The 15,797-nt window shown below is 30.9% G+C and overlaps 1 protein-coding gene across 2 annotated transcripts; it reads right to left on the bottom strand.

Annotated features, from left to right (window-relative positions):
• Positions 1-8,232: 8,232 nt before the first annotated feature.
• LOC112282856 (putative aldehyde dehydrogenase) lies at positions 8,233-15,411 on the bottom strand. 2 transcript variants are annotated; one of them, XM_024520953.3, is made up of 17 exons: positions 15,220-15,411; positions 14,360-14,534; positions 14,127-14,179; positions 13,724-13,827; positions 13,432-13,499; positions 12,958-13,015; positions 12,497-12,610; positions 11,874-11,957; positions 11,582-11,686; positions 11,200-11,313; positions 10,632-10,763; positions 10,239-10,328; positions 9,964-10,053; positions 9,412-9,624; positions 9,046-9,156; positions 8,738-8,817; positions 8,233-8,515 (listed from the first exon to the last, which is right to left on the bottom strand). In XM_024520953.3, exons 2-17 carry the CDS (start codon positions 14,491-14,493, stop codon positions 8,377-8,379), a joined length of 1,689 nt encoding a protein of 562 aa, XP_024376721.1. In that variant the 5' UTR covers positions 14,494-14,534; positions 15,220-15,411; the 3' UTR covers positions 8,233-8,376. The 2 variants fall into 2 exon arrangements, with proteins under 2 accessions (XP_024376721.1, XP_024376718.1); XM_024520950.3 differs by having other exon boundaries at positions 14,127-14,206.
• Positions 15,412-15,797: the final 386 nt, after the last annotated feature.

The raw sequence follows: 15,797 nt of genomic DNA on the forward strand, positions 1-15,797 counted from the left end.
TATATATATATATAATATACATATATTTGTAACTATATATTGATTCATTAACATTGGCTATTTTATAGATTGTAGATTTTTTTATTTTAAAATATCCAAGATCACATTAAATATAAAATACCATCAAACATTTCTTTCAATGGAATGAATGAGTTGCAATATCTAAAATTAAATACATTAAATATAAAAGTAAAAAAATCTTGATCATATCAATGTTTTAAATTTTCACTTTTTTTTACTTTCTACCATAATGTGATCTTTACATAGGTAATATAAGTAATTTAGAATAGACTATTGTAAAATATATTTACAATTCATAGAAGTTTAAATTATATTATTAACTTGTTATTTACTAATCTATAATATTAATTTTTTCTTTAAAAATATTTAATATCTAAAAATAATCAAAAGTATTTAATTCCAATATTCCAAAATTAAAGCACATAGATCTAATGTAAAACCATAGGTATTATAGTGTTTTATTTTCATAATTAGTTTTAGTATTTTTTATTATTTTAATTTAAAATAGATAATTTTATTATTGAAATAAATAAATAATTTAGTAAAAGAAACATAAAATAAAATATTATTTCTTTATGCAATGAAAACCAAATAAAATTCCTTTGATTAGACAGTAGTATAGAAAAAAATAAAACTTTGACTATCTTTTCTTGAACTTAAAGGATGTTTTATGTGATTTGTAGTAAAATTGCTTTTTTGACAAGAAGATGTCTATTCTTTGTACAAATTATATTAAAGGTTGAGATGTAAATCTATAAATTATTAACTTCACAAATGATCTATGATCTTAGTGGTTTATAATCCTATTACAATTGTTATGAAATTATAAGAGTTTGTAAAGAAATTTATTTTATTTCTTTTATTTTGAGTAAACAATGACGTAAACTTAAATAAATGATTTATTTATAATAGGATAGTTTAGATTATTTTTAAAAAAACTAAAGAATCTATGTAAATTTAAAAATTAATTTTAATTGCTATATAATAGAAGATATAAATATTTAAGATAAAAGAATAACAATAAATTATAATAATAAAATCTCTAATTTATGTTTGGTACTTCATAATATTTTTTATGAAATTTGAATTCTAAATTATAAATTTAAATTACTAAAATTATGCTAATATCTTGTATTTTTATTTAAATTTAAATAATAATACAAATTATTAAAGCAAAAAATTATAAAAACAAATCATGAATTTAACAAGAATAATTTGATGCATGAACAACAACTTACTTGGCATGTAATTAGATATAAATTCTTTATCTAATTATTTTTAATATTTTATAATAATTCATAAAATCTATTATTTTTTGTAAATACAAAAAGCTTCTTAATAAATTCAATTATTTTTGAACTTTGAAAAACTTCATTTTTTATTCACCTATAACATTACCAATATAAATGAGAGAGAATTAGGAATTAGATTAAAATATTATATTATTTAAATATTTTTATTTTTTATAAAAGCTTATGAAAATATATATTTATTAAAATTAAATAAAAAAATAAAATTGAATTACATGCACTCTTATCAAATGACTACAAAGTAAGATAGTAGATTATTTTGTTATATTTTAAGCTCAAAGAATTAAAATATTTAACACTAAATGACTTGATTTCACAACAAAGTTTCTATATAAACATAAAAAAGATAAAACCTAATAGAATAAATATAAAAGATGAGTTTTAAAATTAAAAAAATATTAAGATTTAAGGTATGTATAATTGCTAGAAATAAAAAAATTAAAAGTTAAAAAAATCCTTAGAATGTAGGATGATTAATCAACTTCTTAACACATTACTTTTATTTTATCAATGAACTAATTTTTAACATAAATTATTTATTAAATTATATTTATTCCTTAAGATATAATTTTATATACTTTTAGTATAAATAATTTGTTAAATATATAAAATGAATTTTTGATTAAGAAAACATTCTATTTATTACATTCTAAGAAAATCAAAGATTGCAATTTGTTTTGACAAATATCTACTTAAAATACAAACCAAAAAAAATTAGATAAAAGATTATTAACTTGAATAAGAATAAATACCACTTTTATTTCTTTTTGCCATATATTTCAATGAACTTACAATATAGAATAGTGCTTCGTTTTCTAATTCTTAAAAAGTTCTATTAATTATCTTATTATTTTAAAGATATTTATATTTTGGTTTTTTTAAATTAAATATTAACTTAAATTTCTTTTTAATGTAAGCATTTTTTAAAAGAATAAAATTAGTTTAAAATAAATAAAAAATCAATAAATAGAAATAGATATATTTTAGAAACATACTTAAATATATATGTATGTATTTATGTATATATATATATATATATATATATATATATAGTTAAAGTTTTATATGCATATGAGATATAAATTTATCAATTAAGGTTTTAATCGGCATGACATTTAGTGAGTGGATTAGTTCATATGTTTATGATATTCTTTAAAAATAAGAATACATTCTTTCTATGTTAATAATTAAAAAAAATTGTAATCACAATAACTTCTTGATTTTTATTTATACTAAAATTGAATTAATTTTTTATATAATTTAGCAACACCCTAATTTTAATAATCAGATTTTTTAAAAAAACTTTTCTCGTTTATAATTAGTGAAATTATTTTAATTTTAAACTAATTATATAATTTTTTTATTGATAAATCTATATTAATATTTATATTATTTTTTCTTTTGAAATTATAGAATATTTGGAAAAAAATTATACTTGCTATTTACTTAAAGATTTAAGTTCTTCTGATTATTAGCTTAGGTAATTACATATTGAATTAAGTAATTACAAGATTTAAACAAATCCAAAGCGTTTGATTTTATGGTATACAAAGAAATTTTAGATTTTAACTTGCTGCACATCTTTGATTTCATTAGTCTCTTTTTCTGATACGATAGTTGCAATAGTTTATATATGTATGTATGTATGTATGTATGTATGTATGTATTTTTCCAGATTATAACTTTATTTTTTATTTATAATTATTTAATTATAATTTCTGTAAATTAATGTTTTAAAAGACAAACAATCTTATATATAGGCAAAATTTAGAGAAAATTTTAGAACATCAATTAGGCATCAATAAATACACACACATACATATATGTATGTATGTATATATATATATATATATATATATATATAAATATATATCCTAAAGATAATTTTGCAATAGTTCTGGATTTACAACAAGATAATATCATATAAATTTGAATTGTAAATATCATTTTTGTGATTATATTTTCATATGTATTTATATTTATATATAAAAATAAATTCATTTTAAAAAAATCTATATTATTTTTTAATCTAATTATTATACAAGTGTCTATTTATCCTAAAAAATTTGATATATAAACAAATGCAATAGAAATAGCTTTGTAACAACTGTTATGGCTTCTTCAAAATAAGAATGTTAATATTTTTTGTACTTATTCTTTTTTTATTTTTTATTTTTTTCGTAGTTTTTTGGATTACATTTTAATAATGATGACTTGTAAGAGAGATTTTTTAAGATTTTAGACATAATAGGTATATTTAGTATTTGATATTTGCTATAAATATATTTTAAATGATTTGATATATTTTTAAAAAATATGTTTATGGAAAAATTATCATTTAGAGATTTGATATAATCTCACTCTTAAAGAACCAAATTAAATATCTAATTCTCTTTCTTCAATAAATAATCACCTTTTCTATGTATTTATATAAACAACTTAATAAATTAGGCACAAACAAAAATTTAATTTAATTCATACTTTATAGAACTATCACTAAAAAGCTAATAAGTTAATAAAACCAGTCTATTGAATTGTATATCAAATAAGTTAAAGAACTATATAAATAGTGATTATAACATTGTAAACAAGGTTTTAAAACTGATGTATGTATTAAGTATTTTTTTGAAGCAATAAATGTACAGGACAACATACATTTTTAAATTTTTTCTAGTATTTATGACAATAATAAATATTATTATAATATGTTGTCTTTATTATAATAGAAATACTTAAAGTTATTAATTTCTTTAATATTCATACTTGTATCACTATTAAATAATTTTTTTGTTTTTATATAATTCTATATTTAATAAGTTGCCTTAAAATTGAAATCTTAAAACAAATAAAAATTAGAATAAGATTTTGATATAATTTAATATTTTTTAAAATTTTACATGCATATTTTTAAATGATTATATTATAAAAGTATATTAAATATTTAGATAGATATATGTTATGATAAATTTAATATAATAATGATAGATAGTATATTTTAAAAATAAAATAATTATATAAAAAATTTGTATACTTAGAAATTATATTTTACATATTTAGATATATATATATATATATATATATATATATATATCTAGGAATGATAAAGCAATCCAAATTTTTACTAAAGTGACCTGCTCTTTCTTAAGTATCATTGCACCCTTAGAGCCTCTATTCTTGTTCCCAGTTGTTCTCTATTTCCAACAATGGGCAATTTGATATAAATGAGGCTAAGAATGGAGTATGTGTGCTGATTTAGTAAAAATTTGGGTTGCTTTATCATTTCTCTATATATATTAGGTAATGTTAATGCTACTATAATTTTTACTATTGTCACTCCAATGCCTCATGCACCACATGCAATAGTAAAAAGTATGGTGGCATTAACAATACTATATATACAAGTACATTTTTTATGTCTTCATTTTGTTTATTTATTTATTTATTTACATATATTATGTATATTTGTAAGCTATTTCATTTTGGACTACATAAACTCATTAGGAAAGTTTGGAGATGACTCCAAATGAACCCTACCTTATATAAAATTTAAACAACCTAAATTTAATCTATTTAAAAACAGTTTTTCAATACGAAAACAGATACTTATTTCAAAAGAGCATGAAACATCCCAAGAGCAAAGCCTCAAAAACCTCACTTTCAACAGAATTCACCAACGCATTATAATCAATTCTCAAGTTTCCATCACTGAGCAAGCAATGCTTGTTGCATTGAACATCACACAACACCAATTTCAAAAACAATCTTACAACAGATTCCGAAGTTTTACATCATTGTACACTTGAGCATAGTCAGATACCTCTCTTTTCTTCGGTTTTCTATACTCTATTTGAGGATCCAATCTTACAAACAAGACAACTGTGGAATAAAACACACCACAGCATTCAGCACAAGAAGATAGAAGCGCATCTGAAACAAACTAAAGCCCGTAAACTAGAATATTTTACAAGAATACAACAACGAGCAGGCTATAAAACTCCATCCTCCGGGACAAAGAAGGAGCAAACGCCTTCGCAGATTGTCAGTCTCTTCATTGCAGCATCTACTGTTTCTGATATATAGATATATATATATATATATATATATATAAACACAAAGACGGCAAAAGAGTGTGTGATGAAACATCGGTAACAAGATGCCAGTGGAACTGGTGGAGTGAACCCAGACTTGGGTATCGATGTTACGACGCCGATGCAATCACTGGGAAGCTTTAGTGTTGAAGAGTTTGTCTCGACAATGCCCACGTAACGATCCCTACCACACAGGCTATTGAATAGCTGTAGGTAGCTGGCAGTGGATGGAGGTGTCCAGGACGATGTACGTGGGGTCGGACCGTCGCACTGCACGCCGAGCTTGCAGAATCAAGCCCCTCGGCGACCGCAACAGCAGCAGCAGCAAAAATGCTATTCTCTGATCAGACACGTTTTACTTTGGATGATGACGGATCTATCAGATGAGTTTCCATCGCCTTCGTCAGTGACTGATTCCTAGACGAGGAAGCGCTGGAGGTTGAGTCCACAGTGGCACTGTACACTTCGTTGTCGATGCCGTGAACTGGTAGGAGCTGAATTCATCGACCTGGTTCGGGTTACTTTCATGCACCCAGTCCCAGTGATCGGGGTCTGAAGGGTCTCGAAGCCGTCGTCGCCTCTGTTGTGATCGACAGCTGGTCTTCTCTTCTCCAGTTGCGTGATTCGGTGTTATTGCATTATTCGGTGTTCAGCCGTGGCAACTGCTATAGCGGGGAAGGAGAATCAAGTTTTGTTGCTAGTCAACGTGAGCTACGGGTGAATTTTCGAAAATGTCTTTTTTTCCTTTCCATTTGCAATGTGTAGTTATCGTCTATCCTGGGTAGACTTAGTTACATGCAACTTTTCCTGCTCGATCCTTTATTTTTTGGTAATAAAAAATCACCAAAAAAATTAGTGTTCAAATTAAACATAAAAACTATATGACTTGAAGAAAAAACCAAACTAGTAAGTTGATAAAAGTGTACAAAATTGTAGAAGTTGATTAATATTAACATATCTCTCAAAATATAAATGAGTTCTAAATTAATATGAACATAAAATATATACTAAATATAAATATTATTTTCTAAAATATTTTCTAAAATAATATATAATCTTAACATTACATTACACTCAAAATACTTCAACTATTTCTTTCTTTTTAATGAAAAAAAAAAATTATAAAGAAATCTTGGATTTTTTCAAAATAATGAAATATATTATTTTTAAATTAATATGATTTTTTTCTCTACTTTCTTTAATATTGAATAGATGTAATATAAAAAAGGTTCTTGTATAATACATTTTAAAAATATATAATATATATTGCAAAATATCTAAACTATCTTTGGACATGTATATTAAAAAAAAAAAAAAAAAAAAAAAAAAAACATTATCCCTACAAATCAATAATGTAAATATACCAAAATGAAATAATAATTAATGTACCAACAACACATTATATACCTTGATTCTCTTCATAAGTGTACTTAGTATATTATAATTATAAAATTGAACTACAAAATAATAATAATAATAATAATAATAATGTTTATTTTACATTTATTAAATTTTATCACAAGATTTTTACTTCTGATTGAAGAACTTTTTTTCAAGAACTATTATACTAATATAATTTGTTTTGTCAAGATATCTAAGAGAATATAGGTTTGTATCTTTTACTTTTCATGGAGATTTTAACACTAGTTAAATATTGTATTACCATTTATAAAACAATGTTTTGTTTCTTTAAATACATTATAGAATAATTAATGATAAATACTTATATTATTATTATATATATTCAATATTATTTTTTTGTAAATAATTATTAAATAACATTAGAAATTCAAGATACAAAATTTTACTATATTTTTTAATTCATGTATAAATTCTAGTTAAATCTCATTGTTTTAAATCATTACAAAATTAACAATATTTACTTATTTTACGTTGAATATGGAACCAAAGAGTATTAGATATATGTTAAGTATTTATGGATATTTAAAAAATAAATTAAATTAAATGAACTCACATGACAAAAAATCATTGAAATTGCTACAAGATGATTTAAATATGAAATCACTTCAATTCACTCTCAAACCATCAAATAGGTGAAAAACATTTTTTTCTAATGCCATTTTATATCTTCTGTTCTTCTGCAAGAAAAGTCATAAAGGTCTTGTGTAAAGTTTTCTATCAATGAAATCAATCAAAAATAATGTGCTGAGTTTTACTTATTTTTCCATATATCCCGATTTTCTTTTAGCATTTCACAGATACACTAAAACAAAATCAAAACATACTACTTTATGTAATATATGATAACTTTAATATATATGAAATAAAAGCTGAAAAGACTTACATATTTTTATATTTTGGATTGGCTTTAGATTCATATAAACCTTAGAAGTTATTGAAATCTTCTTAAAAAAGGTTCTAAGTATCAAAATAAAATAAAATAGAATAAAATAAAATAAAATAAAATAAAAAATTTAAACATAATTTAAACATAACTTTTTAAACACAATTAACAAAATCAATGACCACTCCGCCTCCAAGAAAAATGAACATTAAAAAAAGGAAAATAAAATTTCCAATTTAGATTAGTATTAATGTGAGCCGACATTCAACTGCATTTATTGGAAAACCATAAATTCAGTTTTTATTGGATTCTAAAGATCTTAGAATGCATTTGAGTGTGGATACGCAACCTCAAAGCTCAGCTTATTTGCAGTTCCACTGTTCTCTTTTCACCGCTAGATTATGGGTATTATGGTAATCGATGGCTACACAAAAGGAAAGAAAAGAAAAAACACTTGCACAAATAGGTTATATGAGATTATTTCTGATCATTTGAATGGACAGCACAGTAAATTTGAGGTCTTCTCATCGTTAGAAAACTTGGAATCGGAGATTCTTACAAAATTTGCTTCCAACAAGTTTTTCTCCTACAAAATCCTTTCGATGCACGAAGAATACCACCTGATAATAAATACTTTTCCATTGCTCATTACTTACGTGCACTGAGGAGTAGACCAGCCATTTGGAATAGGTCCAACATCTTGGATAATTTCACGATGACACGACCATACAAGCTTTATAGCTTCAGGTGTCCCAATCCCCGCTCCACGGGGATCTCCAGCTGGCCCAAACCTGTTTAAAGAAAACAAAATCTATTGTTGAAACTAAAGGTCCACAAAGCTTTTGTCATTTTGAACATTTGGAACGTTAACGTGGTACAGCAAGTGATTTGCTTGCATGTGAAAAAATGCCATGCAGGAAATGACACCGATCTAGAGCCTGAGGATTAAGAATACCCAATCACAGACCTAAAATTTACGAAATGAGTTGCAAGTAGAGGAGAAGAAAACCCACCAATGATTCTGGGGTGCCCCAGTTGTCCGAGCTCGGATGCCAGCATAAGTCGTTCCGTTAACAGTGTTGCTCAAGACTTCCTGTAAACCAATTCAGCAACGATAACTTCAAATCATGGGAATATGATAGTCGAGTAAATTTTGAGTAGTTACAACAGAGAATTTATTATCTACTTATTAGATGAATTTTCCAAAAAATTAAATAAAATACACGAATTAAGTTAATAGCCACTGCAACTGACTTCAACGGGATATTTGAAAATATACACAAGCCAAGTCAATTCTGACGTGGAAGATGGGTATATTAACCTGTAAGAAATGAACATCGTTAGAAACAACCGCAGCAGTAAGATGTGCATGCATTCGTTCACAAGCCTCAAAAACCAGCGGAAGGTCTTCATGTTTGTATTCTGTCAGTATCTGCACAGTACGCCGAACAATTACAGCTTAAATGCTCGATCGACATTTTGAAGAATAAACTAAATCACTGATCAACCAATGAATGCTAAATTCACAGCAAATATCTTTTTCATTCTGCACGCTACTAAATCACAAAAGATAGAAACTTTTGTTGACTACTCATAAAGGAAGGACCGTGATCATAGTGCTTTGTCACCCCACTCGACATATCAAACTAGAAACATTTAAAAGATGCCAATGAAGGAGCCTACTCACTTGAAATGGACCAAAAATTTCAGTGGTAGCAAGAGCAAAGTTTTCCTCATTCCTTAAAATTTCCTTCAATGGGACAAACACTGCAGTAGGCTCCAGGGCCCCGTACACATCAGGAATGGTATGATTTGTCAAAGGTTTTCCTCCAAACTCAACACGAGCGCCTGGGATAGCCAATAGATTCTTTACATGATCTAACATCCGCTCTGTCGTCACCTGAATAGCACGATGAACCAATTTAAGAAATGTTATTAGCATGTGCGGAGGATTATAAAAACCAGCAAGTGCTGAACTTACAAAGTGATGAGATTTACAGCACTGTATTTAGCAAATTTACAGCTTCTGAAGGTTAGAAACTACAAGGTGTTCTATGGAAAACTTGGTGGCCACACACTACCCAAAGGAACACACACCACTTTGACAGACTTGTATTTCAATACAATAGGCTATACCAAATCAAATAACAAACTATAAGAAATCAGACAATTCGCAGTATTTCAAGTTCCTCAATAACTGGCAAAAAAATCGAATAACGTAAGGAAACCAGATTCGCACCGTTAGAACAGGGCCAACAGTAAGGTCCTCCAGCTTCCGTTTTGATGCAAGCTTTTTTAATCTCTCCAAAAAATTTTGATTTGCCCAGTTCTGCAACGAAGAAAATATGGACATCACAGATATGGACTTATTGTAAAAGACCAAGTTGGTCAACTAACAAAATGCTTTTTAAGTCGACTTCAATGATGTACAGCAATAATACTCTCAGAGCTAGATCCATGTACATTTAAAAGAATTGCCTCGAAAACATGCTCTAAAAGAAATGTATATGGAACCTCATGCATAAATAGTATTGATTGTGCTGAGCATTTTTGTCCACTGCAAGCGTAAGCGTCCTGGTCACACACCCACGCAACATAGTCCTCCTGTGTTTGCAGAAGCCCACATTTTCCTCATCAAAACATCAGTACACTCTTGGCTATCAACCCACCCTCAATTCACAAATGATTGTGTCAAATCTCTTAACAAATCTTCTTCTCTAGAAACTATTAACTGATTTTCACTTGAAAGCATATAAAAAGCTAATCCCCATCATCAATAGTGATGCTTCAATTTTATACTGCTGTATCTAACTTCGTCTACTCAAAGTAGTTAATCACTCCCAGCAGCCAACTTAAGCATGCAATATGCAAAGGATCGTCTTATGAATGAGCAGCTTATCGACTCACGTTCTGTACGTCAGGACCGAGTATCTTCCAATCAAATCCCGCATCTTCCAGTTTGACACGACCCTTCAAGTCTAATGCCAATTTCTCGGCAACTTTTGAGCTACCTGTGAAAAGAGTCGTTTTGGGCTCCGCCTATACACAATTTAATGTATGTTAAGGACTTTAGAATCGTAAACCACATGGAACAAACAAAAATTATTTGAAGCGATTGAGGAAATGCACGGGTAGCCGAGACGATGAATAAGATCTGTCTTATCAAGCGATCATTCAAATATAGCAATGTCGTTGTTCGAATTGAATCTTACGTTTCTTGAATTGAATTTTAGTAATTTTCTTGGCTTATGATTATGCTTGACATTTAATGCTCACAAGTAAAGGGGGAAATATCTGTGGCGTCTTTTAAGTAGAACTGAAGCATTGAGAAAGCTAAACAAAACAAATCGTAGAGAAAGAAGACCTATACCATTTACAGCCATAGATAACTTGCGTAATACTCCTAAGGAAGCGTCTCACAAATATAAGACATGTAGCAAAGACTAATAAAGACTTGACACTGGACGAACCTGACCTCAAGTAGAAGTTTGTTCATGACTGGACCATCTGAGTTGATGAAGTCCATATCAGTCGGTGGCATCCCGCATTTGTGCAGTAGCCGAATAAATTGTTCCATTACAATACTAACCTGCACGCAGCTAATCTATTATACGCATACATATAGGAAAAGAAATGAAATGACCAAAAACGGCGACGATGACCTACAAACAGAGCAAAAAGCAGACAATCATCTGAGATTCTGATTCAAATTTACAACTAAAATATCCTCGCCAATACCAGTATACAATACAAGCGTGTAAGGATAACCATGCAACACCAGTAGACTGTTTTACTGAGATTGTTTGCCACATCTTTAAGCCCATTACATTTAGGAGGAGAAAAGCATGAGTAACAACCTTGCTGTCAACCTTTAATATCGGTTTGTTTCCCATGAACAATGCACCCAGAGCCTGCAATGCTGGAATTTCGAGGGGAAAGTTGAAAGGGGTAATTATTGCCACCTAGTATCAGCCAAGGTTAAACTTGATTCAGCTCTATCTTGAGGTAGACTAGGAGGCAAGTATCAACTGATATTCTTTCTCAAAAAATGCTTTTGTTCATGAAAAGTAACCCGATGACTACAAAGTAGCAGAGTGCAATTGAGCCACCAAAACTTCAAGGCGGTTAAATAAACTTTTAGAAACTTACCGGACCGTAAGGCCATCGCATGCCATTGCTTTGCTGTCCTTGGTAGTTCCCCGGAACAACGAAAGACCGAGCCAGAAAGCGAACCTGCTCCAAACCATGAGAGGAATTCATTTCAAGTTCTCGATACACTCAAGGTTAAATCATAGGCAATACGTTGTGCAACGATAATGTAATTAGACCCTTCACTTCTTTCAGGACATATATTCCTGTCCACTAGGCAAAGAATCTTGTTCTCGTTTGTAGGTAATCCCCTCAGGAATACGAATTGTCATCTTTTGGGATTTATAAGAAAACAAAGAACGTTCTTTAAATGGTCACAAGCCAAACACCACAATAACCAAGCACACATTGCATCAACACAGTTTGCAAACTCAAAAACAATACTCTTGAATTTTACAGTGACACAAGCTGTAGTAAACCCAACTTCATAAGCAACAGCACTAAAATCGACTCATGGATGTCCCCCACATCCAGTAATGGCTTGTCCACGAGCTTAACTTTGGTGAAGGACAATCAAAGAAAGTGAGAGAAAAAAATAAAAGTGGTTAGAATCTTCATTGTAGTGGAGCAAACGCCTCTATAAACTACCTTTGATGGCCATGAATGCAAAAGAATAATTATACCTGATCACCAGAAAAGTTCTCGAGAAATTTTTGTGTAACAGTGACCTCCCCTACCGCCTGGGCAAAGCTCTTTGGTGCAACCCGCTGGATGAGTCGGGCAAAGAACGTCTCGACCTAAAACATGACAAAAAAAAGCTGTAGCGAAACCTTTATAGTGATATAACTGACCCTCAAACAATCTCTCGATGCCCACTACAATTTACAGCGAACGACATACGCAAGCATGACAACGCTACAGATACATCAGATTACGATTTAATGTTATCTGAACCTCACAAATATTCCATTCTTTAACGGTGAAAAATGGCAGTGGAGACATTTCAAAAAAGAAACGTGCGCTTCTGGTTCAAATAGCTTGAATGGCCAGAGGAAAAAATTATGCGACCTATTCTGATCAACTCAAAACCAAATATGAGAACTGTCAGGGATCAAAGGGAATAAGGGAAATAAATAAATAAAACCTGAGGTTGCTTCAGCAAGTGAGCTGCCTTAGCCATGATATCTCCGTAAAGCAAGTATCTGCAGGAATGTGTTTTATAAAGAACCGATCTCAGCAAATTTTCACTTAACACCAACTTCACACCTTCCGGCCACACAATAAACACAATTTAAGCAACACATTGTTCAAAACACGCGTGTTCTCATATTGACGTGCATGAGCAGAAAAGGGTACCATCAGCCTTTGTGCAATAATAACAGTGCAAACTAAAACTGGCATCAGCTAGATTCAGGTAAAAAAGACTCCATAAGACGATCTCTCCGCATAAGAGCAAGCCCAAACAAGAACGAGGTTTCCGTGTGTTAGATTAATGATATCAACTTACGAAAATTACAAAGGCCTCTAATCCAACAATCCTCGATTGGCTAGGAACTTATAATCATTCTAAATTTGATAACCAGGTTTATAATTGCAACTGATGACAAGCATAACACACCTTTCGGGATTCTTAAGCGGGTTGTGCAGACCTGACTTTGAGCATGCCCGTAAGCTTTGTACAAATGGCTGTCATGACAGACACCCATAACCACATACTAAGATAATGTAGCCTTAAAACAACTGTTTTAAAAAATATTACAAATGAACTCTACATAACTTTTAGGTTCATATGCCTGACTAGATTCAAAAGAAATTATTCCCACCTTTTAACACGGATAAGGATACAGAAATTATGGGGACTAAGCATTTAAGAGCTTATGTTAAAGTCGAGAAGGATTGAGAGTGCACACCGATATTTCATCGATAGAGGTATCGGGAACAGATATGAATTTTTCCCCATTCAGAGGGTCCAGCAATTCAATTGATTTGGAAGTCTGCTCCCACTTTCCTTGCACTGCACAAATCTAAAAACCTTAGATATCTCGGAGTCAAGAAATAAGAAATTTGGAAGAATAAAATGTCTCCAGGATAAATCATACTTGATATTAAGTTTTTCGTTATGCAGGAGTGTTTAGGGCTTATATAACAATAATAATAGTACTGAACAAGATTCACAATAATAATAGTTCTGAACAATAATAATAGTACTGACCACAATCAGATCGAGGAATAGAAATTGTTTCAAAAATCAAATCAATCGTGTTACAATGCACTGAGGCTCTCCATTGTGCACAACTGATGAATACAACTTACCAAGGTTATGCATCTGGTACTGATGCGCTTCGGATAGTTTATCAGCATCGCAACTTGCAAATGAAAGAGACGATTGAGGTCTTCAAACATAGACAAAAGATTGAACTTGAATTAAGAGAGAGCCTATAGGAACTTTAAAAAAATCAAGTAAAATTTCAAGGTAGTCAGGCATAGTTATGAACATGCAGTACGATTGCGTAGAAAAGAAGCGAGATGTGTAGGTAAGCTCATACCTATGATCTGACAACAGAGTTGAGCTGCTTCGATGCGTAAAGGAAGGATGTAAGCACTCAGATGATGCTTTTCCAATAACCGATCGGCTGCGTCCATATACTGCACCAACGCGTTTAACAACGCACCGCTGCATTTTGAATACCCTTAGGTTTACCGGGTACTATACCTTCCTTTCTGCAACAGAGGGAAAGCGTTCAGTACCCCCGGTTGACAGTCAAGGGGTAATTCGTGTAATCTACCCGATAATTCCGATATCCTCAGATTGACCGTGATAGTTATAATGGGAAAATCTCAGACAACGACACAGACATGGTTTCTTCACCAGCTTGTGAAGGTCAAATAAGAGATACCATACCTTCACCCGAGACGTAAAGACCAATAACTGTTTACCACTACACCCCTCGGCCATTGCCAAAAATGAATAAAGACAGCGAATTAAGAAGAACAATGTACAATTCAGAACTCCCAGGTAAGAGACAATCCAACTGACTATAGGAGAGAACGTGATAACACAGAACAGGCAGCAGAGAAACCATCGCCAGCTCAGAGAAGCAACCAACACATCGAAGGGTCACTATCCATGAAAAACGTCAACCAATTCCACAGCACTCACTCAGAAGCGAAAAAAAAACTGTGAACACCCTCCAAAACTTCTCAATACCTCACAGCCTGCGACGCTTACGACGACTGCGAGGAGAAATCGAAAAGCTCAACATCACAACTCCATCAATTAATTAATCTCAAATCATTCAGGGCAACACGTCAGCGATTACAAACACATCACATAAAAATTTAAATAAAAGGTTATCCTATCAATCAAGTGCCAGGAACAATGGAACAAAAAGAGATCGTGACTCACAGAGATCACCAATGTTCGGACTCTCGCAACGCTTTCCTGCTCCGACTCACCTCACCTCACCGCAGAATTAAGCCAAATTAAGCGCCAAACGATGCTCGAGACTCTCTTAAATTTCCACTACCAGATGCATATTCACGATCGGCAGCTTCAAAGCGCAAGCAATCGAAGGAACGAGCGAAAAGCGAAAGCGGAAGTGGTGAAGAAGCCCGTTCGCGGTGCAGCTGCGACGAGATGACGACGGCCATAGGGGGCGTGCCCGTCCCGTCTCTCTCCGTGGCAGACGGTGCCGGGAATAGGGTAATGCCTCCCTACCTCCTCATGACCGTGCTGTCCGCGTCAGCATCCGACGTGTCGACAACTCATTCTAATGATGATGTGCCAGAATCCCTGAAGATATCGTGTGGAATATTTTATTTCGTAGGGAATCTTTGAATTGCGACCTCTCCAAACTAGATTTCATTACATGATTTACAATTTTAGAATCTTTACTATGCCTAAATTATGTGGGAATAACAGCTTGCCTGCCTATTTATGACGCAGGTCCACAATAATTCACCACATTTGTTATTTTTTTATAC

Source organism: Physcomitrium patens, chromosome 5 (genome assembly GCF_059467195.1).
Source record: "Physcomitrium patens ecotype Gransden chromosome 5, ASM5946719v1, whole genome shotgun sequence".
Classification (NCBI taxonomy): Eukaryota; Viridiplantae; Streptophyta; class Bryopsida; order Funariales; family Funariaceae; genus Physcomitrium; species Physcomitrium patens.